Raw genomic sequence first — 27,450 nt, forward strand, 5'->3', positions numbered from 1 at the left:
TTATCATTTTAAACAAATTCTTCCTGCCCTTATATTTCATTTCCAATCCCTTAATGAGAGTAGAGCGCATCTATTTACTGTGTATCACTGCCCTCTCATGGTTTAACATTAGAGGTACAGTATTGGAGCAGGACTGCACACCGTACGCTAGATGGCGCCATAACTCTGTCTCATTAGCCGTGTGAGTCTGTGTATCTGCCCAGTTGCAGCCTAATACGAGTGAAAGCCAGCCCGCTTACAGCAGCCCCTTGCAGTTAACGCGAGCCAAAGTTATCCCGGAATAAGGACAGCACGCATGTGCCGTCAACCCGGATGCAGATATTGTGTGCGTCTGTTTCCCCCAATCCTGTGAAGTTACGAGCAGATTATTACAGAATTAGTAAAAAACCAGCACATTCTAACAAACGCTCAGCAGAAATAGGGTCAATGTGCCGTGATGCAACACCAGAATGACAACACCACATCAATAGTGTTTTGAAGAGCTGCACTTTTGTTCTAAGGTGAGAGGGTGGTTAATAACTTTGAACAGAGATGAGATATAATCAACGCTGTTAAAGTTAAACCAGGCGCGTCTCCTCTGTTGCAGAATACAACTTAGATGCATTATGGACTTCCGCACCAGGAGGTATGAAAGAGGTAGCAACTGGACCGACCCGGAGATCGTGGAGCTCCTGCAGCTCTGGTCTGACGAGTCGGTGCAGATCGAGCTGGAGAGCTCTCTGCGCAACCAGCGCGTGTTTGACCGCATCGCGCACATTCTGCGGGAAAAGGGCATCTACCGCTCAGGCGACCAATGTAGGGAAAAGATCAAGAAGATGAAGCTGGAGTATAGGCGAATTAAAGACAACCACAAGATGAGGACTTGGAAGTTTTATGACGTGATGGACAGAGTGTTGGCGAATCGCCCGGCTGTCAGCTACTCCTCTTTGGGAGGAGCTGTTGTTGCTCAGCAGGTGTTCCAGGGCTCAGGTGGCTCTGAGGCATATCTGCAGGGGGTCCCTGTCGGTTCGTTTGGCCCCTCATCCTCAGGTGGGTTTCTGTTCGGCCAGCCACCTAAAGCTGAAGATTCACTGGATATAAAATGTGAAGATGCTGAGGAGAGCATGCTGAACTCTGGGGTTGCACCACCAGAGATGTACTATGTCTGCGGGGATGATCGGGAAACAGATGGACAGTCTCTACTGGAAGCAGAGGACACACTGGGTCAAGCTGAAGCCTCGACTAATACAAGAGTCTCCCCCTCAGGCAAATACAATCTCCAGTTTAAAAAAAAATAAGCATGCGACATATGGTTACACATTTCTTGGCTCTCTTATTAAAGCATTTGAATAAACACTCTTTTTTTGCAGTAGCATAATCTCACACCAAGAACCAGGAGAAATCTAACCTTTAATATAATATAATTACAGTATGGTTAAATGGGATTCTTCCTTAATCACAAGGTAGTTAATCAAGGAATTAACTTATTCCAAGCATCATGACCACTTGAGAGAATTATGTCTAACTTCTTTTTGCAGGATTGTTTTCATTGTGTTTTAAGCATGAATTCTCTGTAAAGCATAGCCTCTCAATTTTAACACACAGACTCAGAGAAGGAAACTCAAATCTATATTTTAAATGATATGGATCATTGTCCTCCATATGCATTTGAATTTAAGGACACCAAGGTGGATATTTTTCTTCAGGCTTTTAGGTAGAAAGCAGATATCACAACTTGCAGTAATTCATCCAGGTCATAAAGCAGAACAGCCCCAGATAATTACACCACCGTCGCCATGTTTGACTGCTGGTATGATGTTATTTTTTCTTAAATGTTATCTTAGTTTTCCTAAATAATTTTGCAGAGCAACCACCTTTGAAAAAGTTCTAATTTTGTCTGCTCAGAAAATACTATTTTAAATTAAGTATGTCAAGGTTTAGATGTTGATCTATGTTCATCTGCTGAGATGCTTTAATTCATTCTGAGCTCTCTGATCAACTTAGAAAAACTTTTAAAGAGTAAAAGATGGTTTATTAGCATTTAGCTTAATTAGACTTCTATCTAAGGCTGAAACAATTAGATTAATTGTGATGAATTAATTATTGAAATAATCATCAACTAATTTAGTAAATGATTAATCGTTCACTGGAATATAGAGACTTTAATGCATGTATTTAGCTGACAGAGCAACCACCCTTCAGCAATTATACCAAAATTGTAAAGAAAATAATGTAAACGTTTTGCATTAAAATAGAAAAACTTTCTCGTCTGTCAATATGCTCTATCCAAAACTCCTCAATTGGAAAAAAATTAGTTTCACCTGGTCTAGTTTCATAAAAAATCTTCTTAAAGGACGCGTTGGCTCTCTGATTATTAATCAAAACAATAATTGACAGATTAATCAGTTTGCAAATTACTCGTTAGTTGCAGCCCTACTTCTGTCGATATATGTTTTCTCTTAAAAACTAAAAAATAAAACAGTGTGAGATTCTTCTACTGCAATACACACACATTACATATACAAATGTATTTCTAACATATTTTTCTTTTGTACTTTGTTTCAGAGAGTAATATATATTTATATTTTTAGGTTTCAGTGAGAGGACCGCTGCTGCTTCTGCAACATCTGCCACTCAGATTGGTCCTGTGATGCAAGAAACATCTGAGCAGCTCAACAGGGAGGTTCCTCATGGGTCAGGTTGTGTGAAACAGAGGAAGCGTAGGCGGGGTGGCAGAGCTTCATGTGGCAAATCAGGTGGTCGGGAGAGCCTGGACAAGGCTCTGGTCAGTTTCCTGAACTGGCAGAAGTCTGCCGAGGAGCGCCTCCTCTCCCTGGAGGAGGCTCGACTGGAGAGAGAATTCCAGGCAGAGGAGCGAAGGGAGCAGAGGGAGGAGAGAAGGGCAGAAAAGGAGAGGCAGCATGAGCTCCACCTGCTCAGCATGCTCACGGGGGCGCTGTTCACCACCAGACAAGGTTCCTCAGCTACCGTGACATCCAATCCGCCTGTCTCACCTCTGGCTCATCTGGCTACTCCTCCCGTGGCCTCAGTCGGCCCCACTGTCTCGTCATCTTTAGCTCAGCCTCCCCCAGAGGCGCCCGTAGCACAGCCTGTCCACACTCAGGAGACAAAAAAGTCCCAGCCCACATCTGTCAAGACCTGCCAAGTGTCACAGGAGGTTTTAGGAACACTGAGAGGTTCAGAGGCTCCTGGCCACAGCATTTATCTGTCCAGTCGCGGTAACAGCATTAGACAGCATCAAGGCATTCTCCAAGAGGGCTTTATGCAGTATGCAATGGACAAATATCACCAAACAGACAATCCTGATGTAAGTTGGCATCATAATGTAACAGGATCCATAAATCAAGATTATAACATTGTTTCCTGTTTCCAGGGTATAGTCAACTTGGGAACCAGTGAGAACAAACTGTGCTATGATCTCCTTTATAAAAGAGTAAGATACATGATACAGTCACACACATAATGACATGATGCAGGAATCCTACAAATAATAATAAAAAATGTTTAGGGTATTTTGTGTCAAGCTAATTTACAAATAGTTTCCATCTTATTTTTGTATTGAGAGACAATTAAATGGACACACGGTTCTATAAAATGATGCTACATGAAATTAATTCACATTTAAGCCAAGAAGAATATTGAGGAGCTTCTTACAGAGATGTTAGAGGAAGCACAAAATTAGCTTTCCCCAGCTTATTAAGTGAATTTTTCCCCCTTATGAGAACCAGCAACGCTTCTAAATAATAGAACAATATAGTGATTTAAAGGTATAGGGGAGAATGTTTCTTTTTCCGGGTGCATCATCAAAATAAGTGGTCCTCCTAATTGTCAATCATTCTGGCGATATGTTTACATAAGGCTGTCCCATGTGCTCTTACCAGTGGTGAGTCAGACAGTGAAAAAATAGCAAATCTTCTTTTGGAAAATAAGCTTGTATGACAAAAACATTTAAACAGAGCGTGCACAAGGAGAAATGCGCTTTGCATGCTTGTGCACGCGTTAAATAGGCGTTCCCACTTGGGAGTGGGGACAGGGTTGTGCATGCGCATTTTTTTTTAAGTGGAGAGAGCAGGTCTTTTCAAAAATTTGGGAAAATCCTCCACTATACCTTTAAGACAAGTATCTGCTTGTCTAACATAGTCAGTAAATGTTCCACCGTAAATACTGTAATATGATTGTCTAGACCGTTTTTCAGTCGTTCCAGCTGCCTGTACCAATGCTCCAATTTCTTTTCTGCTACAGTTAACTAAGCCTGACATGTTGCACGTGGAGCCCTCCCTGTTGCAGTATTCCAGCTGGATTGGGCACACTTTGTGAGAACCTTCAGATCCTTTCATGCTGAAATGAACATCTCAGGTGGTTATCTTTTTAAATAACAATTTTTGTCTCCCTTCAGTCTTAGAGAAGAAGTTGCAAAGTTCCTGTCTCACTACTGCTGCTCTCCCAAGCCACTGAGAGCTGATAATGTGAGTAGTTCCAGTATTTTTGGTTAGATATCAACCATTTGATGTATAGACGGTTATAACTTAAGTGAATATAGAAAAAAAAAGTTGTTTTTTTTTGTAAGTTTTTCTAACTGAGGTTATGAAGCCTGCTAAAAGTAGAGCTTGTGACAGGTCAAACACAGGTTGGATGTGAGGGCCTGACCTATCTGCATGCATAAAGTCCTGCACAGCAGCAGGTTGGTCAGGTTCTCCTCACGCCACCCCCCTGCTCTTCCTGGAGCAGTGTTGCACAGACCATTTGGAACCATTCAGGGTAAACTATAGTTCCCACATAACACTTTTAAACAGCACCAACCTTCATCACGCTGCTGCCTTCGACGTTTCAGATCTGCTCTGTTAGCTTCTCATCTCTCAAAGAAACATTTTTTTCCTTTTTAACCACTGTACATAGTAATCATGAGCTAATCGGTAAGGGAAAAAAACTTTAGGTACCAATGTCCCTGCGTTTACCTTCCACTCTGAGGCTGAGCTTAAAATGTATAATGGTCCAGATATTTTAAGAATTGACTTACCCTTTAAAAATTTTTTTTTTTTGCAAAAGCTTCCTTGGTACCAATAGGTTAAATAATCATCTGTTTTGTTTTGTGAATTTCTCACATTGTCTGTTGAATATTTTTAGATCAATCTAAATTTTCTTTTGCAGACACTTTATTATCGATGCACCATGCTTTGGACAAGTTCTGCTTAGAAGCCCACTTGAAGCCAACATTCAGCTTTTGCACAGATGGCCCCGCATTTGACTGAAGATTACTTTGTACACAGAGGAGTTGACAGTTGCCTCAGTGACAACAAAGCACACAGGCTACTTTGGCCCAAAAGATATATGTAGAATAGATCCATCTATATCACTACAGTGTCATTAAAGTGCAAGGTAGTGAAAGGTTTATAAGGGATTGTTATGCAAAGGGTTTCACAAAAATGGCAAAAACAGATAGATAACAAATTATATATATCAAAATAACTGTGGAATGTAGACATTAGATGTAAAGAAAAAATGGGAAATGTCAATCTAAAGAAAAAAGGAAAAAAAAGTAAAGACATGATAGATATAAAGAAATAAAATAAGCGTTCAACTTCACAAGAAAACATTAGGAAGTGCAAATGCATTGATATGTAGTTGTAATTTAAAAGAGGGAACAGCTTCAGTTCAGGTTCTGTTTTTAATTTAAGGAAGTTGGTTCCAGGACATGTAAAGTACAACAAAGAAAAAAGTTTATTATTCAGACTAACTAGACTAACACTGGAGTAAAAAAAAAATAAATCTGAAGTGTTAAAAAAATTTTTGTTCTATGTTGTTTGAATCAACAACAACAACAAAAAAAACGTATGAAAAACAGTATCATCCATCCATTTTTCGTCACGCTTATCCTGTATTAGAACCAGATATTCTAATCAGAAATGTGACTGACACCGACACAGTTGCACTCGTTTTAGATGTGATCAACCATTAAATGGCTTTTATTGGCCGTTATCGGTCCCATGGAATGGCTTTGCCTCCTCTATTTTCTAGTAGGTTTTTTATGGCTGATAGTATCCAATCTATAGATGATAACGGGCTGCTCAGTGGCGCAGTGGGTAGCACTGCTGCCTTGCAGAAAGAAAGTTCTGGGTTTGATTCTGCATGGAGTTTGGATGTTGTCCCTGTGCAAGCGTGGGTTCTCTCCGGGTACTCTGGCTTCCTCCCACAGTCCAAAAACATTTATGTTAGGTTTAACGGTGAATGGTTGTTTGTTTCTGTGTTGCCCTGCGATGGACTGGCAGCCTGTCCATGGTGACCCTGCCTCTTTCCTGAAGACAGCTGGTGATAGAGCAGGAATAAACAGTATCATAAAGTTGTTTTTTTTCTACAAAAACTCTATTGCAACAGCATAATTATATACATTGTCAAACAGACTCACTGAGCTGCAACTATACATGCAACACATCTACAATATGCCAATTTGCTCTCTGCTTAATTTGCTTTTGGAAACAACCTCTGGTTTAGTAGCTGGATGAGTTTACCACATATTTACCAACTCTGTTATTTTGTTGGCTCTTTCATAGAAGACTGTTTTCACCATTTGTTGTGTTTCTTTCAGGTTGTGGTGATGAACGGCTGTGGTTCGCTCTTCTCATGTATTGCTGCTGTAATTTGTGATCCTCAAGGTGAGCTGAAAAAGGCATATTTCAAGCACCTGCGTTAGCTGAATACAAATATCCACACAACAGAGAGCTTTTTATTTTTTTAAACTCATATTGTAGACACAACAAGTTGGAGAAAAAACACAGGTATTCAATCAGCTCCATAAATGGCATGTTTTTCAGTTCAAACGCAGGCATGACCTCTTTTTAGGCACCGCTGAGCTTCTTTTCAGACTAAATTTATCTCTTGCTTCCAGGTTGGATCACTAAACCAGCCTTAGCCTTTTACTGACACAAATAGTCTCTATGGACTAAATCTTAGCGTCATGAAAAATATCAAAACTGAAAACTTAAATAATATAGAAAATAGGTGATATAAATTGTTTATTTTTCTGAAATGTAATCTAAACAATATTCAAAAATATATTATTATTCCATGCCATGCTAACCCTTAAATACTTTTACCTTTTGCATACTATTATCCAATATTTTATATATATATTTATGCGGATTTGCTGTGATAGACCATGCTGTAATGTAGAAGAAAAATATAATAAACAGTTTTTAGTTTTATTTTGTTGCAAATAAGTGTCTAAAAAGTGTATTTTTATTTAGTGTTCTTTATAATTAAGCATCTTTTTCAAAATCCAACATGTAAACTGCCCCCTCTTAGAATCTACCTTTCGCTGTGTGTTTCTCTCTTTCAGATGCCATTCTTATTCCTACTCCTTTCTATGGAGTCATAACCGAAGATCTGAATTTGTACAGTGCTGTAAAACTCTTCCATATTCCTCTGGATTGTGAGGTAAGAATACTGATCTGTTTTTATGGAAAACAAACATTTCCATTTATAAACTGCAGCAGGGATCAAAATGTAAACAGTGTAGGAGATATATGGTGCAAAAGGCATTGATATGGAAGGTTCAGAAAAGTGCAAAAATAAAAAAATAGATAAATATGGTGCAAAATGCAGTAGAACACTTAACACTTGACACTAGAATTCTATTTAATGAGATTTGAAAATTCGCCATGTAGTGCTAATATGTTTACAGTGTGATGCAGAGTCTGATTTGTGACTTGATTAGAGTTTCAACAGTTCAACAGTCACTGAATCATCATTTGAAATGTAAAATAAAGTGATCATGTTTACTCACATGAGGTAATGTTGTTTATGTCTAAAATGTTTTTGTTTTGCCTTTCCTTATTGGTCATATATAGGCTGATGGCAAAGACAGCAGACCCTTTCACCTCACCGTCGGGAAACTGGAAGCAGGGCTGAGAAAGGCTAAGCAAGAGGTATTCCATTGACAGGATAATCTCATAAATTCAAATAAGAAAATACACTGAATGGGGTATTTTTCTCATTAGCACTTTAAGGGAGTTTATATTTACTTAAAGGCTGTTGCTTTCTTTAAGGGGAAGAACATCCGAGCCCTTATTCTCATGAACCCTCACAATCCTCTGGCTGAGATCTACACTCCAAAGGAAATGATTGCCTTCTTAGAGTTTGCTAAAAGGTATGTTTACCCCTCTATTATCCAACGGTTTAGCCGGATGTAAATCCTCCTGCACATCTGTGATGTGTTCTCTACAGTGTGTAGAATAACAAGTGTTTGTCATAGACTTTTATCGCCTCTTCTTACCATCAGCATATTGTCAAATACAGCCATGTGCCTAAGAGTCACAAGAGTAATTCCCCTCAGCGTGCAGAGCTGCTATAGCCATAAATCTCTGGGCTTTTACACTGACAGCAGACACTACAGGGATCATTTTACATTTATTTTAGCATTTTCTTTGTTGTTAATAGTGATTGAAAGCATGAAAATAAACATGTTTTTTTTGTGGCATCTCTTTTCAGAAATGAGCTGCACGCCATTGTAGATGAGGTGTACATGCTGACGGTCTTTGATGAGTCTGTCACCTTTCACAGTGTCCTCAGCATTGAGAGGTTCTGCATGATTACTGTATTAAAACCTTAATCATCACAATTCCGACTGAGGACATTCTCTTATCTCCCACTGATTTGCCCTTATTTCAGTTTGCCCGACCCACAGAGGACGCATGTGATGTGGGGGATGAGCAAGGTACTTACTGCCAACAAGAGAGTTCTGCATTCCTGCTGACAGAACAGAATTAAAAGTTTCCTTCTGTGGGTATTTGGTCTCACAGCTTTTTGTTATTCTTTCTGTCTTTTTTTCCCTTTCTAGGATTTTGCAATGGCAGGAATCAGGATTGGTACTTTATATACTGTGAACGCAGATCTTGTGGAGGCTTTGGCTCAGCTGGGCTCCTTCCACGGTCTCCCTGGAACCTTGCAGCACCAGGTGGCTCAGCTGCTCCGGGACAGAGGTATGAGCCAAGATTCTCAAGTGTCTGTATAAACAAATCATCTCTGACAATTAATTGTTAAAAGCTGATCATTTTTTCCCTCACAGAATGTTTTTTTTTTTTTTTTATAAAAGCAATAAAAGCTGTCAATGTGTAATATTTGTCATATTGCACTGTAAATATTTGTCAATTGCTCCAAACTACAAGCTGAACAGATCAACTAAATTCTATTTACAGATTTGAATAATAAATAAAAACACAATAAAATGAATAATATAAATAAAGATACATTTTTATGTAAAAATTTTGCATAAAATGTTTAATCAAGATGTCAAGCTGCAGTTGATTTGAATAGATGTGATGATCTTTTCTTTTTAGCTCATGTTCTGAAGATACCTAGAAGGTTCTAGTTGTTTGACCTCAGTGTTTTAGATGAAAAATAATGACGTAAAGAGGTTTTAGGTATGATAGAGTCGTAAGAACCAATAACATCAATACAATATAATAGAACTTTATTGATCTCACATTGGAGAAATTCACTTGGGACATTTGCTCTAACAAACAGAAGGGCAATTAAGGAGGAAAAAAGGCATGAAGTATATATAGTGCATCCAGATATATAAAGTGGATGGTAAAAAATAAAGAAGGAGAGATTTAAGGTGACTTATATATACAGCATCTTATGTGCAGTAAAGGTAAAGTGCAGTTTCTGGTTTGTTAAATAGATAAATAGTATAAGTTATCGCAGTGTTATTATACCAGGTTATAATCCAGTGGCATTGTAAAGTCAATGGCAGCAGGGATGAATGACCTGCGGTAGCGCTCCTTTTTATACACGGAGTGTATAAGTCTGCTAATAAAGGAGCTGCTCGGCTGGTGCGTTAATGAGTCTTAAAGTCCACCTCGTAAGGCACAGTGTAACAATGGTGGCCAACTCTGAGCTAAATTATGCTCTGACTGTTTTGCACAATCTGGGCTGTGGTATTCTGCACCAGTTTTTTTATGGTATAAAAGATATTTGTCCCTTTATAGTAAGAATTATAAACTCTGTTTATAATTTATGAAATACTAGTTTACATATTAAGCTAGTTTTAAGAATTAACATTTGGTAATTAAATTGCCATTTTTATATGGGCTGTCAAATGCTCTTAACAGTGGATACACTGATAAGAGCCCAAGAGCAGTGGTTTGGTTGTTTACAGTATCTAACTTAAAATGCTAGATTGTTTCTTCTCTGTTTTTATAAAGTCAAGGAAATATGAATAAATCTGTTATTGTTTTTGCGTGTAACCTTTATTTATAAAGGTTATTTTGTTTAGGTCTGACATCTCATTTATAAAAAGGACTTTAAAAAAATACAACAAAAAAGATATCAACTTAGAAATCTTTGAAGCTCTGACCTTAGGTTATTTAAACATTGAAAATATGATATAAAAACAAGTGCTAATTTGGTAATCAATGGAAATTTTACTAATTATCAGAGCCAGATTTCTTTGGAGCCTCCCAAGCCTCTCCTGTAAAAGAAACTTGTTGGTTTAGTGATGAACCAGTAACTACCTTGACTTCTATCTACTAGCTGTTGAAACCACACAAGTTTGTCAATAACTTGTTAAAAAAATTTTTAGGTAAAATTGATATTATCAATCAAACACCTGCTCTTTCAATTTTAATTGAATCAAATGAATATCTGTTCAATAAAATGCTTTAAAGATTTTCTTTTTTTTTTCCATAAGAAGAGCAGGCTTAAACTCATTTTACAATACAGATTATTTATAAAGCATTTAAACATCCACAGGAATAAAGTGCTACACACAATCATAAGATACAAAATGATCAATCAAAAAAATATTATTTAAGAAAGGATTTAAAAGCAGAAAGTGAAGAGGCCTGAGGGAAGGTCATTCCACAGCTTTGGAGCTCGTCTTTGGCACCCTCAGTAACAGCTGGTCAGCTGATCTGAGAGGGTGTGTATGGATGAAGCGGATCAGACCGGTAGAGTGGATCAAAGCCATTAAAAGCAAACAAAACAATTTTTAAAAGAATCCTAAAATATGCTGGCAGCCAGTGTAAATCGGCTAAAATATAGGAAATATGTTAAATGTACTGTACTGATACTTTTTAAGAAACATGCAGCAGCATTCTTTAATCTCTGAAGCTGGAAGATGCATGAATCACTGACTCATACGGAGCAAAATGCAGTAATTTAACCAAGTGGTTAAAAAGGCATAGAATACAATGTCAAAATGACTAGAAAGAATGCGTTTTAATTTTGCTATTTGACTCAAGTGAAAAAAAGCTGGATTTTACACCAGCTTTAATGTGATTTAACAACTTAATAACATAATCTATTTTAACCTCTAAATGTGTAATAGTAGGCCTGACGTACTGGGTCAGACGCAACAGCAGTCAGGTAGATTTCCCTGGAAATACCAAAAAACACCACCTCTGTCTTTTCATCATCAAGTTTTAAGAAGCTTAGAGCCATCTTTTTTTCTGGTCTGCCAAGCAAGAAAGGGTAGAACAAGGAAAGGTAATGTCATTTTTCTTTAGTGGGACATAAATCTGTGTATCATCTTCATAACAATGAAAATAAATCCCATCATTCTTAAAAAGAAAGCCAAGTGGGAGGAGGTACAACATGAAGAGGATCAGAATAAAGCCCTGCAGGACAACACACACTAATGAAGCAGAGAAGAACATGTGGCTATGAAGACAAACACATAAAGCTTGGCCAAATAAGATTTAAACCAATCTAGAGCTGTATGGCCACCCCCCACCCACTGTTCCAATCGAAAAAGTAAAGTTCTGTGGTCAACCGTGTCAAAAGCAACTGACAGATCTAACAACAAGACAACACAGTCACAAGAGTCATAAAAAAAAAAAAAAAACTTTTAAGAGAGATGACTCTGTACTGTGAATACATTTAAATCCAAACCATAAAATGATTTTGAAAGACAATTCTCAGCAACAGCAACAAGCTAATGGTCTCAGCTAAGATCTGAACCATTACCATTTTTGAGGGCAAACTAGTGTAATTTATATGGAGAGTCTTATTAACGCATTGCTATTCATTTTTTCATCTTCATGGGTGAAAAAGATAATCTGCAAAACTTTGGGAGGTATATTGTAGCTCCAAAAATGAACACAAAGTTAAAATATAAAGTAAGCAACAGGGTGGCTAAAACAGTGCCCTGTGGGACTCCATAGGTGGTGTAACAGCCAAGAAATATTTGCCTATACCAAAACAAAAACAAAAAAATGACAAATATATGCTAAAACTCTGCTTTGATCAAAAGAATAACCTTTCACTCCAGTCAACAGGTCATTGAATGTCATTTAAAACTTTCAAAATCTCCCAAAACGATTTAATCTACCCCCTCCTTTATATGTCAATCTGACGTACTACTTTGTAGTAGAGTGAAGAAAGTTTGGTGATTTAAACTGTACATGTGACTTTGCATTTTCACAGACTGGATCAACAACGGGTTTATACCTGAGAACCGTTGCAGGCTAAAAAGTTCTCACAGTCTTCTTACCAGAGAGCTGCAAAGCATTGGCATCCCCTTCCTGGACAGACCTGCTGGCCTTTATGTTTGGGCTGACTTTAGGAAGGTAAAACCCCCCAAAACTATCAATATCAGTAACGTATTTATCTCTGCTGAGTTCAATATTTTCTATTAGCTTGGAAAACATGGGGGTTTGTTGTTTAAATGTCAACTCTTTGTTGTTGTGTCAAAGTATCTGAGCGAGTCATCATTTGAGGCAGAGTTGGCTCTTTGGAGGCGTTTTCTCAGACACAAAGTGTTGTTGAGCTGCGGCCAAGCGTTTTCATGCTCTACACCTGGATGGTTCCGGATCGTCTTTGCAGACCAGCAGCCCCAACTTCAGCTCGGTCAGTCTCATCCGCTGTTTTACATTTCTTCATAAGGAATAAATCACTACTACTCAACAAACACCCTTGAGACTCTGTTGGTAAAAATTAGGAATGCAACTATATGACAACACGTGCTGATATGGATATCAGATATTAATATTGATGATATTTACCCATATTATATATTTCCCCACCACATTGGCACCTTGAAAAAAATGTCCATAGTACCAATACTCCTTCCCTGCTCTGCATCGTTATCACTGTCTCATGACTAAATAAAAAACACGTCAAGCCCCCCATCATAAAACACAGAAAAACAAATTAATGAAAATAAACTTAATTGTTGATATCAGCCATGTTTTACTTATCAACCTGATAGCAATATGATGAAATGACCATTATCAAGGTTTTTTTCAGTATATCATCTATTTATAGTAGAGATTCAGCTTAACATGTTATTATCAGCAAGCATGCAACCTATATTTATTCTCATATGACCTAACATTGCAACAGATTTAAGTCTGTCATTATATATAGAATATAACTAAAAACTAAAACAAATAGAAAAGATGTTACACTAAGCATACCTGATTCCTTTATCAATATTTAGATGGGAAATCCTGAAGCCTATTTGCTGCTGATTAATTATTGATAACCTTCTATAAAATTAGGGGCTTTAGCATTGTGGTGCTTTGGAAGATACGGATGTGTGTTAACACAATGCCAGTAAGGAGAAATTTTAGAAGTGACCTTAGAAAAGCAGCTGTTTTTGACTATCAATCTTGGAAAGGTTATAGGGGCATTTCCAAACAATCTGAAATCCATCATTTTAAAGTGAGACATATTGTTTATAAGGTAAACAGACTGCTTAGGACAGATGACAGTCCTCACAGAAAGGGAAGGACAAACAAATTCATCATTCGGTCAAATTATACATTGCTCAGATAATCTGCTAAAGTGTGAACAAGAGCCCCATAAACCTTTCAAAAGGAATCACTTAGAAAAGCGGAAGCACAAGTTCTTAAAAAGTTTAGACCAAATTTGATAAATTTTTTATGAAAACAACACATATCTGTGCCAACATGCTGACTAACAATGAGAGGAATGGAGGTCTAAAGATGAGCTGGTTTTCTACCACAGAGCCGATCTACGATGCAGTCATGGAGTCGACTTTGAACATTTCTCTCAAAACCAAGGTTTTCTCAAGTCAAAAGTTAGAAGATGTGAAAATGTAATAATAATCAGTTATCCAAACCACATCTTAAAATCCACAAGTATGAGGCTGAAGAACAAAACACTGAAGATGTTGCAATTTCCCCATCAAAACCCAAACCTCAACTAAATTTAAAACCTTTAACGTAGCTTTATAGAAATTAATATAATACATATAAAAATATTAAATATACGTAAACAATTATTTTACTATATATTTTAAAGACCAAATGTTTAATGTATTTTTAAAAGAGTAAAAAAAAAAAATCCAACATTATTGAGTTAATTATTTACATATTTGATTTGAGGATCTATTTAATATATGGTATATTTAAACATTTAACGGTATATTTATTTATTTTATTGTGTCTTTACCCTTTTTCCTGGAACATTTAGTTATTTTCTGGGACAAGGAGATGTATATATTTTATAAAGTTTTTTTTTTTGCCCTTAGAAAATGGGAGCTCACATCACAGGAATTTCAATAATCAATTCCTTTAAGCATTGCTGTCATCTAATAAAATCCTCTCTGCCCCATCTTTCTTTAAGTTTTATTACATTGTTCTTAGGAAATGTATTATTGTTTTCCTCTTGCTACATAGTAAAGACTGGATTTGACCCACCTAAGCTGCGGATCTAAGCAGCTCCATCAGAATTTCATCAACATGTTGCTTGTCTCTCAAATTAATGCTCTACTTCCCAGGCCTGCCAGTGTAAATGACTTCTCAGGGCTATTTATTTGCACCGGATTTTATGTTGGTAAGCCGGTCTAAAGGGAGCTAATACATATTCACACTCTTTTTACATTTTAATTGGTAACAAATAGAAATATATTTCATTTTTAATCTCCTTCTCATGTGCAATTATAAATACATATGTTTTGCTTTTAAAATTAAAAACCCAGAAAAATACAAGCAAGCCAATCTAAATATGGAAAAGTTCAAGGGGTATAAATATGTTGGCAAGGCACTCTATACTAAAGTTAGGCAGAAACTAATGATGTTTTGTGTCTTTTTAGGCCTAAAGCGAATTCAGGAGACTTTGAAAGAAACCCATGGAAAAAGTATCACCTCAGATACACCCTCTTTTAAAGGAATTGTTGATGGGAGTAAAAAAACTGTAAAAGAGGAGAGCGACGAGTCAGACAACGCTGCGATTGTTAATTCCACATCCTCGCCCCAGAGCAAGTCATCAGACCAGCTGAAAGAGAGGGATAGCCCTGTTCCTGACACAGGCTCGCTTGGCGCAGAGGAGTTTGTTTTGCTGGACTGCCAAGGATCTAAGCCTGCAGAGAGTCTGGACTCACTTATTGGTACTCTAAGGCAGCAGATTCGTTCCTCTGATTGGCTGGAAAAGAACACTCCAGTGCTGTCTCATGGAGAGGACCCAGAAATTCTTGATGTATTCAAGTCCCTGCTGCAAAGAGCCAAAAAGTAAGCTTAAGATAAACAGACGTGAATGCGGCTGCCTAAGATTTCAACAGGCAGTGCTTATTTTTCATTCTTCCTGCTTGTGTTTAATATGAAAAGCATGACAAAGACGTCTGACTCTGGGTCATATCTGATGCATGCCTCTGTGTGCATCAGTGGAGAATGAGATAAAAAAAGAAGAGGGAAGAAAGATATTGGATAAAAGACCCTCGAACGGTCGATAGAAAGGAAGATTTTTCCTATTCTTTCATCTTGAAGCCTTACTATGTGGTAGTTTGATTTTTTAGCTATAGTGAGAGTTCACTGATTTTCATTAATCCTAGTTAAATACCAAATGATAGACAACCAAAAACAGTCAAGTTCTACTCAAGTTCAAATTTTTTGCACCATTAAATGATTCAGAATGACTTGAATGATCTGTGAATAAAGGATTCATTGTGCCATTGTTCTCTGTCATTGCCCTGAAACATTACAGAAATAGTGTGTGCAGTGTAGTTACATCTTAACAGATTATTATTGAAAAATATAAATCATATTTATTTGTTAAATTCATAATAAAATGCTATAGTGCAAGAAAATATTTCTACTCTTTTTGATGTTTTTTTTTTTTTACAATATTTAAATGCTACATGATTATATTAAATAGATTTGACTAGCTTTGTTATGGTCAGAAGTGAGTAGAAACTAGCTACATTCATTAATTTACATTGATATTTGAGTAACTTCAAATGACTGGAATAGTTTTACTACACTAATTTTTTTCTTGTACTAGAAGCAATGTTAGGACGGTTTTCTACTCTTGCTTGAGTGAAGATTCTCATTGCTCTACATGCTGTGAGTAACTTCATTAAATAAAGAACAGATTTGTTTTAATCAAAGAGGCACTAGAGAGACACAGATCTACAATTTGTTTTAAAGCAAGACTTCTTGTTTGTATACAAATGGTTGCTATGTACATTAGGGCCTATTTACTGTACTTGTTACAGTTGAGTAAATTGAAAAGTAGGTGGGCTACTTCTTACTTTTTTCATGAGTTATTTAATGGTTAATTAGTGCTACTCTTACTTGAATTCAATTTCTGCCCCCCCCCCCCCCCCCGCCCCTCTACAGATTAATAAATACCCTTCACTTGCGCAATGGCCCAGCAGACAGTGGATAATGCCAACGAGCCATAGAGTCATTGTTAAATATTACTCTGAACAGACTCCTCTACCTTTGCATATTAATAGAAGGTTTACTGTAAGAAGGTTGGAGAAAAGGCATGGAACATTTATTTGTATAATATCTTTGAGCAACAACTCATGGTGCTGAACATACACAAGCATAAGAGAAAGAAAAAGGAAAAGTAAATGACAGTAGCATTAGAGAAGTGTAAATAAAGTTTGACAGCAAACTTCAGGCAATGTTTCAGTTAACAGTTTAAATTGAACAGTAAAGGTTATGTTTTTAACTTCAATTAAATCTGAAAAACTAACAAAGAGAAAAGATGATTAGGAGAAATTTATTGATACAATTACTTTGTCTTTGGTGCTCAGACCTCGGCAGGAAACATAGCACTTGATTTTGATAGATATGCATGAACAGGAGCAAAGAATAGGGCTGTTTCCCCCGAGGCTTGAAACTGGTGGTGCAGTGGAGATACAGTAGATGAAGTTGGTCAGTCTGTAGACTGCTGGTTAGCGAGACGGTATGCTGAGCTTTATGGGTATCCAGTGGACTGCGTGAGCTAATTCTAGAGCCTTACTCAGGGACCTGGAAGATGGAAGTCCAGTTTGGATAACACAGGTTGAGAGAACCTGTCCATGATGACCAAGTATGAAGCGACAGCGGAGAGGAAAAAACTCCCCGTTGGGAAGAGACCTCTGTCAGAACCAGGCTCAACATGACGGTCTTCTGCCGGACCTGTTAAGATGAGACGGGGAACGCAGTAAGAGTCTGGACGGAATGACACTCTGGTGAAGCTTTAGCTGCGAAGGTGGAGGGTGGGCTGGAGGTGGGTTGAAACGGTGTCATCAGAATGAAGTCACAGCACATCAGCCGCCTGCGCACAGGAGGAGACAGGTGCATATCGGAGGCCTTTTAAGATGAGCTTTGGATGCCGATTGGCTTTCATGGAGGTGTGGTTCAAAGCTGATTGGCTGTGTCGCACGTGGATGTATGAAAAGAAATTATTTTCTTCAGTTAAACTTCTGCCTAGGCTCCATGAAAGAGTTGTAGGGTTCAGTGTTCTTATGTTTTTACTAGATCAGTGGGGCATGAGAACTAAAAGCTGATTCTCCATGTTCTGGTTCTGGGAATGCAGAATAGACTTGGGCCAGAGTCCTAAGAGGTCTGGCCATGTGACACACTGACAGCAGGTCTGTAATGTTTTATGGTGCTCGACATTCAGTGATTTATAGACTAACAGATGTGCTTTAAAGTGTATTGTCTGATATACAGGGAGCCAGCAAAAGATCTCTTTAACAGGGGTGATGTGCTCCACTTTCTCAGTTTTACTAACGATCTGGATCTACTGCAGCTGTCATTGGGACTTTTTTTTAAACAGACCAATAAAGACACCATCATCTGGTAATCAATTCCACTAACGACAAACACATAGATTAGTGTTTTCAGATCCTGCTGGGACGTTAGTCCTTTAATCATAAAAAGTTCTTCAGGTGATTAAAGGCAGACTTAGTTTCTGTCTTTATGTGCCTCTGAAAGTTCAGGTCTGAGTCCATCACTACACCCAGATTTCAGGGCTCATTGGTGGTTTCTAAATGAAGAAACTGTAGCTGTGTGTTAACTTTGACCAGTTCTCTCTTCCCCCAAAAATGTTTGAAGTAGTTTTTTTTTCTTCTTCTCTTTTTTTTTGATTCAGCTTAAGAAAATGTTGGCACCACCATGCACTGAAGTTTTTTTATTTTTTTTATTTACCCAGTGCTGGAATGGGTTCGTAGTCTTGTGGTGACATCATAATGTACCGCCGTGTGTCGTCTGCATTGTTATGCTAACTTATGTTCTTGATATATTCCGAGCTAGGGGGAGTATGTAGATATGGAATAGGAGGGGCCCCAGATTAAACCAGATGAAATGTTTGTGGTCTCTGTTGTAAAGTTACCTACTTACACAAAAAAAGTCCCTGGTCTTTAAGTAGGTTTTAAACCCATTGAGTGCTCTACCAGAAAGGTCGAGCCTGTTGTTTCACTAAAGCCCAACAGTTGTTTTTCTTTGTCTCTACTAGACATGGAAGTCTGTCTGGAAGACATTAAGCGGCTGGTCATTATTAGGAAGTTATTTAACATTTGAAAATAAGATTTTTCACTAATCTTACTGATGAAGGGGAGATTCCAGATGGGTCTGTAGTTCTGCAGCAGCAGCTTGTCAAACTTGCTCATTTTCAACGGCGATTTGATTTTTTGAGGGGGGCCTGAGGGAAAACACCTGACACAAGGGACGTGTTTATTATTTCAGTCAAATCAGAAGTTGTAACAGGCAGAGCCTTTTTAAAGAACAGTTTAGTATCTGTATGATTTTTTTTTCTTCACATTTTTTTTAGCTAATTTAGCTGAATTGGGGCATTTTTTCAAAATAAATTATAGTTGAAGACGGCTTTGGTTCTGATATTGATATGGATATGCAGACTGCCTCTCTAGTCTTTCAGTTTTATGATTAAAGAAGTTAACACAATTGTTGCTGGTAGTGGAGTGGAAAATGAAACAACTGGAATAATTACAGCCTTTGGAAGCTTTTGAAGCAAAACCCATTTAGAAGTTTGAAAGAGATTAAGATGTAGGATGCAGCGTGTGTTTCTGATCCAAGAGCCAACTTATACAGACATAGACTAAATTTGCTAAATTTAAATTTGTACACATTAAATGAAGCCTATGCGGAAGTTCAAATGAATAAAATGATTACTTACCCTCATCCGCCTCCGACACAGGCCAATTAGCTTTGAACCACACCTCCATGAAAGCCCAATCAGCATCTAGATTTCATCTTAAAAGGTCTCCAAATCCACAACTCAGTCTGCTACCCAAAGTGCAGGCAGCTGTTGCACTATGTCTAACTCCAATTCAGATGACCCCAATTCAAACCACCTCCATCACCTTCTCCACCATCGTAGCTAAAGCTTCATCAGATTGTCATTACTCCCGGACTCTTACTGCTTTCCCTGTCCCATCTCAACCGGTCCAGCATATTGAGCCTGGTTCTGACAGAGGTTTCTTCCTAAATGGGAGTTTTTCCTCTCCACTGTCACTTCATGTTTGCTCATCATGGACAGGTTCATGCAACCTTTGTTATTCAAGCTCGACTTCCATCTTCCAGGTCCCTGCATGAAGCACTAGTATCAGCTCACACAGTCCACTGGGTCTCTACAGCTCAAGCACACCGTCTCGCCAACCAGCAGTCATGGACAGATCAGCTTCATCCATCTCCACTCCACCACCAGCTTCAGGCATTGGGGGAAGCATCCTTTTTCATTACTCCTGATTATGCATAACAAAGCAAAATTCAGCGCCAATGTTCTCTGCTGAGGTCTGAGCGCCAAAGACTAAAGTAATTTTATCAATAAAATTCTTCTAATTGTCTTTTCTGTGTTAAGCCATTCTTGGAGCATAAATATTGCAGCTTCTTACTTGAGTTAATGACCAAAAGGATTGGACTGTTTTTGTGTGATGCAAAATCAGTTTTCTTTAGAAGATTAACTTCCTATTGAATTGGAAAACAGATGGAATGCATAGAGTGTGAAGGAATACAGGAAAGACACACAATCTGGTTAGCTTGAGGTGAACTCATTGGGGAGTCATGTCATGCGCCGCTGTTTGTCCCCTGTGTTTTATCAAGTCATAAGAGGTAGATGACATCAGAATGAACAATGTAGATGAGTTAAAGGTTTCTATTAGAGCAAACTTGTCTTTTCTAACTGCTTATCAGAACCCAAGGTAGAACACCTCCATGTGATAACGCATTAATACAGACATTTAGACAAAAGTAACCTCACCAAGTATTGAGAACTATACAGTACAGTGCAAGGACATGTTTTAAATGTTGATATTTGTGTAGAAAACCAAAAATGAGTTTGATTATTTCATTAGAAATAAGCAATAGTCATAATCTGAAATCAATGTTTTAAATAATCTACATTACTGTGTCTTTTCTGTATAAAAAAGTTCCACTTTTTGAACTAGATTACTGAAATTATGTTTTTTTGGTTGACCTACTTACTGAGGTACACATATTTATCTTAATCTGTAGTTTAATCTGTATCGAACAGATTGAAACTTTTTTATTTGGGTGGTCTGTGGGTGCCATTCCGTTGGAACAAAGGAAATGGAAAGGGTGAAATTTACATGACGAGGAGGAGAGACCTCGGGGGTCGCCTACGCTCTGAGCGTCAACACATTGTCATCCACTGTAAAACACTAAGTGTTTTCCTCTTACGTGTTGTTGTGTATAGTGAGCCGATGACATCCCCCCACACACACTTTCTAAGTGACAAAGGCAAAAACCAAGGTGCTTTTTCAAAGTTCAAAGTTTCACTTTGTGTAAGTCATTTTTTTTACTTCTCTAAAATGCATAATTCCATTACTGTCATTTTTTTATGATAGCAAACAGATTTCTGCTTCTTTAAATAGCAGCTTTCACTTTCTTTTAAGTGAACCTCAGTGGAGTGTATGGGGGGGAAAGTTCCTGACTGACGAGGGGGGAGTTTCCATTGCAGAGGAGGTGGAGTCACACCACAGGGTTTTATCTCAGAGGGCTTGTGGTCATAAGCAGTATAAAATATTATGTCCACGTGTCTGAAGGTGTTTTTTGTAGATGCAGTAGCAGATGCCTTTCTATCACCAAACAAGGTAAGACTAACATTCTTAAAGATTATTTAAAAACCTAAATTAGTTACCATTTTCTTTCATAACTTAACTCTAGTTGTTTTTTCTAAACTACTATTCATTCCTACTACTTTCTGTTTCCCTTTCAGTGAGGCAAAATAATGAAGTTTGTCAAGCTGGGAAACACCATCGACCGCTTCAGGTTGGCCCAGTCTTGTTTAGGACTAACAGGTTGCCTGTTTGTGTGCATCTCTGTCTGCACTCCCTACTGGCTAAAAAACAGGGGATTATGGACAAATTGGAACAACACCAGCAGCAAAGAGGACGGTACAACAGAGGATACAACCTTCAACGGTGAGCAAAATATCTGTTAAGTCAACTGAACTGATCTAATCAGCCATTCATGAATACCTGCTTCCACTGTGGGTTAGATAAATGGACTGACTTGATAAAACATGTTGGAAAAAGGTGGCTTTATTATATAGCATATGTACATCTTTGCTGTGTTGATTTGAAACGCAGACCTAAGGTGACCTGTTTAGTTTTTCCCTGTATTTGGGATTAGTTTCAATAGGAACATCTGATGAAAGACCTAGGGTTAGATTCTAAGCAGTGGTAAACAAGTCTGATCCTGCTCCTGCGCCAGAGAACTGCTTACTTTGTACCTGCTGGAGCTCTAATTCCTGGCTCTGTGAGAAACATGCTGAAGCATGTTTTTTTTTATTTAGCCATATCTTTATTTCTCCACTGAAATAAATGAAATGATCAACTTCCTGTTAGTTTAGTTCACCCCTTATTCATTTTCAACATAAGTTTTTCTTTTTTCATATTCAAAACTTGTAGGAAAAAAATACTGGTAATAAATATTTTGATAATGATGCTTAATCTAAACACTTGGGGGGAAAAAAAGAATATATGTATATATATATACATATTAACCACGCTCCAAAAGTCTAAAGTAGACCTTGAATTAGGAAAGAAAACATTTATACCTCTCAACGTTGTAGACCTCTTTGTGGCCTCTTATGACCTCTTATACATTGTTTTTTTTTTTTTATTTAAGAACAGATTATGAACCAGTGTTGTATTTTTCATTGAACATGTGACTGTGAACATTGGCACAAATAACCAAAAAAAAAAGGATTTGTCTGTATTAGTTACTGCCTCGATGCAACAAGAGACTTTAATCATACATTTATCACTGGAATCATTATTTAACTGAACATTTTTTATTTTATTTTTCAGCCTTAGAGGCAGAGAGAGTATTTGGAGTCATTTCATTTGTGATGGCTGTGAGCACTGCAGCTCTCTGCCTGCTGTTTGCCCTCTGCTGGACATCTCAGACAGTGCTCTCCTACTCCAACACCCGCTCTCTCCTCATGGCAGGGCAGGCTCTCTACCCCACCACTTTGCTGCTCCTCACCATGGCCTCCACAGGTAATTCAATACAATTCAGTTAATTCAAACAGAATCAAATCGCACATAATCACATAAAATTCAACTTCAAGTCTGTACCCCCCGATTTAACCATTAATATTCTTCCCAATACAGGTGCTGGTCATAAAATTAGAATATCATGAAAAAGTAGATTGATTTCAGTAATTCCATTTAAAAAGTGAAACTTGTATATTATATTCATACATTACATACAAACTCATATATTTCAGATGTTTATTTTGTTTAATTTTGATGATTACAAATGACAACAAATGAAAATCTCAAATTCATCATATCAGAAAATTAGAATATTGTGAAAAGGTTCAAAATTGATGGCCCCTGGTGCCACACTCTAATCAGCTAATTAACTCAAACCACCTGCAAAAGCCTTTAAATGGTCTTTCAGTCTAGTTCTATAGGCTACACAATCATGGGGAAGACTGCTGACTTGACAGTTGTCCAAAAGACGACCATCGACACCTTGCACAAGGAGGGCAAGACACAAAAGGTCATCGCTAAAGAGGCTGGCTGTTCACAGAGCTCAGTGTCCAAGCACATTAATAGAGAGGCGAAGGGAAGGAAAAGATGTGGTCGAAAAAAGTGTACAAGCAAGAGAGATAACCGCACCCTGGAGAGGATTGTGAAACAAAACCCCTTCAAAAATGTGGGGGAGATTCACAAAGAGTGGACTGCAGCTGGAGTGAGTGCTTCAAGAACCACCACACACAGACGTATGAAAGACATGGGTTTCTGCTGTCGCATTCCTTGTGTCAAGCCACTCTTGAACCACAGACAGCGTCAGAAGCGTCTAAAGAGAAACAGGACTGGACTGCTGGTGAGTGGTCCAAAGTCATGTTCTCTGATGAAAGTAAATTTTGCATTTCCTTTGGAAATCAAGGTCCCAGAGTCTGGAGGAAAAGAAGAGAGGCACTTCATCCACGTTGCTTGAAGTCCAGTGTAAAGTTTCCACAGTCAGTGATGGTTTGGGGTGCCATGTCATCTGCTGGTGTTGGTCCATTGTGTTTTCTGAGGTCCAGGGTCAACGCAGCCACATACCAGGAAGTTTTAGAGCACTTCATGCTTCCTGCAGCTGACCAACTTTTTGGAGATGCAGATTTCATTTTCCAACAGGACTTGGCACCTGCACACAGTGCCAAAGCTACCAGTACCTGGTTGAAGGACCATGGTATCCCTGTTCTTAATTGGCCAGCAAACTCTCCTGACCTTAACCCCATAGAAAATCTATGGGGTATTGTGAAGAAGAAGATGCAATACACCAGACCCAACAATTCAGAAGAGCTAAAAGCCACTATTAGAGCAACCTGGGCTATCATAACACCTGAGCAGTGCCACAGACTGATCGACTCCATGCCACGCCGCATTGCTGCAGTAATACAGGCCAAAGGAGGCCCAACTAAATACTGAGTGCTGTACATGCTCATACTTTTCATGTTCATACTTTTCAGTTGGCCAACATTTCTATAAATCCTTTGTTTTTATTGGTCTTCAGTAATATTCTAATTTTCTGATATGATGAATTTGAGATTTTCATTTGTTGTCATTTGTAATCATCAAAATTAAACAAAATAAACATCTGAAATATATGAGTTTGTATGTAATGTATGAATATAATATACAAGTTTCACTTTTTAAATGGAATTACTGAAATCAATCTACTTTTTCATGATATTCTAATTTTATGACCAGCACCTGTACATTCATTTTTTTAAATCCGCATTACTTCATGGATCTTGTGCAAAGCAAATCCAACATAATCAAATCAACACTGTCAGATTTGTTTTTTTTTTACACCCTTGAAGTCTCTATATGTGCCCACACCAGTGAGTGTTAATTTGACTCATTTTGGAGAGTTGGCATTGTAACTCTTATTTAGTGTTAAATAATATGTTTTTCTGAAGTTGATAATTTAACACTTATTTACACCAACTAGGTGTTAGAATTGGAATATTAACACTCTCATGGAATGCTTGACTAACTACATAGGAGTTATCCTCTAAATACTAAAAATTTTACTTTACTGAACATATAAAAATTCCTCTGGAAAGATAAATAAATAAAGAAGCAATGTCTGTTTTTTTTCAGCAAATATTTATTTCAAAAGTGCATCACAATTGGAAAATATTTTTCAAGACATGTAACATTGTGGAACCTTTGCCAATTTCAACTTCAATACTTTGCTTTGTAACAAAATTCTGAAGAGAACTAAATTTAAACAAAAAGATATTTTCATGCACTGCAGCGGAGGTTCATTTCTCCAATCAAACCGCTGTTTGCTGTATCAATTTTTATGGGAGACAGTCTTCTGATGATGGGGATTCACGTAGCTCCATGCTTTCACGATAACATTTCCCAAATCATTCTTTTAGGTGTATCGATGTTGATGAGTTTAGCCAAAAAATACATAAAATATTCGTCTACAAACCATTTTTTCAACACTTTAGTTACAAAGATTACTATCACCAAAGCAATGTAGCAAATGTCTATCACACGACTCTACTGTATCTTGACTCAAAAACCGCCATAGAGTTAGAAAGCAAATAAAAAATGTAAACTATCTGAGAGAAATTATTTACCAGGCTGGGTAAACGTGTCTGTATGACAGCAAAACGGAGAGTAAAGTTTCCCTCAGCTTTGTTCGGTACCTGTAGCACTGAAGTCTGTGAATGTACTCATGGGGTGTCAAATCCACTATAGGAGTTCAGAGTTGATAGACAAAGAGTTATTTTTTCCATTTTAACACCTCCAGATTTATTATGTTACACTATTTTTAACACTGAATTTTAATTACTAACATGTGACACCTCAGAGTTATATTTGCATAATATAAGTCTATTAAGAGCTAAATTAACATTATCTTTGAACAAAGTCTACTAACACCATATTATTTAACACTTTTCAATTTGCTGTGTGTACAATAATCCCTGTTTCATCGAGGTGGTGCATGGGAAGGAAGGAAACAAACAAAAGCAGATAAACAATGAAATAGACAGCGCTAAAGGAAAACCGGGTGTATCAATAAATACATTTAAAACATTTTAGCATGTACACTACAGTTAATCTCAATCATAATTTCTATTAATATAAATATTTAATCCAATAACTTGTCTTTTTCAGTCTCATAAAAGTAACTACAATTCAAAAATGCAAACTAACAAAAATTATTTGCAGCACTATTTTCACCTTCCACCCACTTACTCACACAGTGCACTGTTTTACATAGTTAATGTTGAGTTCATTCTTGTTTTAAGCATGGCAAAAATAAAATATACTTAAAAAAAAAAAAAACGCCCACATTCAGCTATCCTCCAAATATCCTTTTGTTTTATGCAATTCCTGTCAGACCTACACCTACAGAAATCCTTTCATGTTATTTTTCATTTACATACCCTGGAGGGAACCAGTTTTAAAGAGACTTTTTAGTGTCCTGGGAATTGCTCTTCATTACTATGCAAACTTGTCTAGGAGGCGCTGAGCGTGTAATATTTGAGCTTATAGTGGTAATGAACCTTAATTTGACTCAAGCATTCCATCTGTCCACAGGTTTCTTCTTCCTCCTTAGCTGGTCTTTCTTCACCTACCAACACAAGGAGGAAATCCGTCAGGAATTCTCCAGCCTTGGCTTTTCATACTGGCTGGGGGCTTTAGGGTGGTTCCTTCTGTTGGTGGTGGAGGCGGCAGTCTTTATCGCAGAGCAAGCAGTGGTGCCGGACGTTATTCCAGATATAGAGAAGGCCGTCAATTCTTTGCGGACTTCTGATCAACCTGGGGTTGCTAAAAAGGCTTTGAGTGACGGTTATAAACCTGTTAACTACAAAAGTAATATTCCTAAGAGGTACACATCAGTGATTTAAATGAACTTCATATAGGATGTGATAGAGGTTCTAGACAGCTAGATGAAGGGCTGTCAGGTGCAGGCTGTTTTCAGTATGGACTGAAATAAACTCCAAGTACACTATGGAAAAACTATGTCAAAGAAAGGTGATATTGTATATTAGACTACAAGGTTCTGAAGTTCCCAAGTTTTGCCTGGAACGGATCCATGAGTCTATTAGCTTCAAGTCTGAAAAGAAAATCAATGTAAACAAAACACTGTCTTAAAATTCAGCCTCTGTCTGAAAGTATCCATCACTGCTGCAATGTACTTTAAGAGCATTAAATTAATGCCATCTTGTTAAGAAGTGTAACACTCTATTTTGTATAAGCACTTTTAATCTGGTGCAAAGAATTTTAGTTGGTTCAAGAAAACGGTGCTTAATTTATCATGTATGGAATGTGGGCTGTGTCACTATGTTTTTTTTTTATTAAAAAAATACAAAATCTGAGCTCCTCTGTTTGTGCTTTCTGAATGTGGCTTCCAGTGTTCATGTTAGTTTTTAATAGATAGTCTACTGCATATGCTCTAAGTATATTTAATATAGAGGGAGGCTCTCTCTTCAGGTTCTCCTATTTATTTAGTTGTTATTATAGATGGAGAAAAGATTTCCTAATAATGAGATTTATCTTGGATATCTGGCAACAATTCCCACGTAAAACACACAAAAGTCAGTTTATATTGAAGAATGGGAAATATGAAATAGGCAGTTGATACAACCAAGGTATGTGGGGTACCATATCTGTATGTATAACACTTTAAGCAGATGGAATACACCAAGTCATTAAGGGGTAAGTCTCAATTTCAGTGGTGATATTCAGATGGCAAGGTCAAAATC

At 37.6% G+C, this 27,450-nt stretch overlaps 1 protein-coding gene across 4 annotated transcripts; it reads left to right on the forward strand.

The window, feature by feature from the left end:
• The first annotated feature begins 279 nt into the window (after positions 1 to 279).
• accs (1-aminocyclopropane-1-carboxylate synthase homolog (Arabidopsis)(non-functional)) lies at positions 280 to 27,063 on the forward strand. 4 transcript variants are annotated; one of them, XR_005282060.1, is made up of 21 exons: positions 281 to 500; positions 587 to 1,245; positions 2,571 to 3,307; positions 3,374 to 3,433; positions 4,243 to 4,313; positions 4,397 to 4,466; positions 6,584 to 6,650; positions 7,334 to 7,431; positions 7,845 to 7,922; positions 8,043 to 8,143; positions 8,485 to 8,574; positions 8,665 to 8,710; positions 8,834 to 8,975; positions 12,424 to 12,566; positions 12,693 to 12,846; positions 15,059 to 15,473; positions 20,911 to 20,998; positions 21,110 to 21,307; positions 21,433 to 21,637; positions 22,529 to 22,720; positions 26,282 to 27,063. XR_005282060.1 is itself a non-coding variant. In XM_038300075.1 (17 exons), the coding sequence occupies exons 2-17, from the start codon at positions 606 to 608 to the stop codon at positions 19,951 to 19,953; spliced, it is 3,087 nt and encodes a 1,028-aa protein (XP_038156003.1). In that variant the 5' UTR covers positions 280 to 500; positions 587 to 605; the 3' UTR covers positions 19,954 to 19,968. The 4 variants fall into 4 exon arrangements, 2 of the variants coding, with proteins under 2 accessions (XP_038156003.1, XP_038156004.1); XR_005282059.1 differs by having other exon boundaries at positions 280 to 500; positions 20,911 to 21,307; XM_038300075.1 differs by lacking the exons at positions 20,911 to 20,998; positions 21,110 to 21,307; positions 21,433 to 21,637; positions 22,529 to 22,720; positions 26,282 to 27,063 and adding an exon at positions 19,779 to 19,968 and having other exon boundaries at positions 280 to 500.
• Positions 27,064 to 27,450: the final 387 nt, after the last annotated feature.

The sequence above is a fragment of the Cyprinodon tularosa genome, unplaced genomic scaffold (assembly GCF_016077235.1).
Source record: "Cyprinodon tularosa strain WSP-4 unplaced genomic scaffold, ASM1607723v1 ctg44, whole genome shotgun sequence".
NCBI lineage: Eukaryota > Metazoa > Chordata > Actinopteri > Cyprinodontiformes > Cyprinodontidae > Cyprinodon > Cyprinodon tularosa.

Bases quoted from the DNA above. Each gene is read 5' to 3' on its own strand.
- accs (XM_038300075.1), top strand. From the start codon at position 606: ATGGACTTCCGCACCAGGAGGTATGAAAGAGGTAGCAACTGGACCGAC. The intron at 8,976-12,423 runs GTATGAGCCAAG...GCATTTTCACAG, and splicing joins TCAGCTGCTCCGGGACAGAG to ACTGGATCAACAACGGGTTT. The intron at 12,567-12,692 runs GTAAAACCCCCC...GTTGTGTCAAAG, and splicing joins TTTGGGCTGACTTTAGGAAG to TATCTGAGCGAGTCATCATT.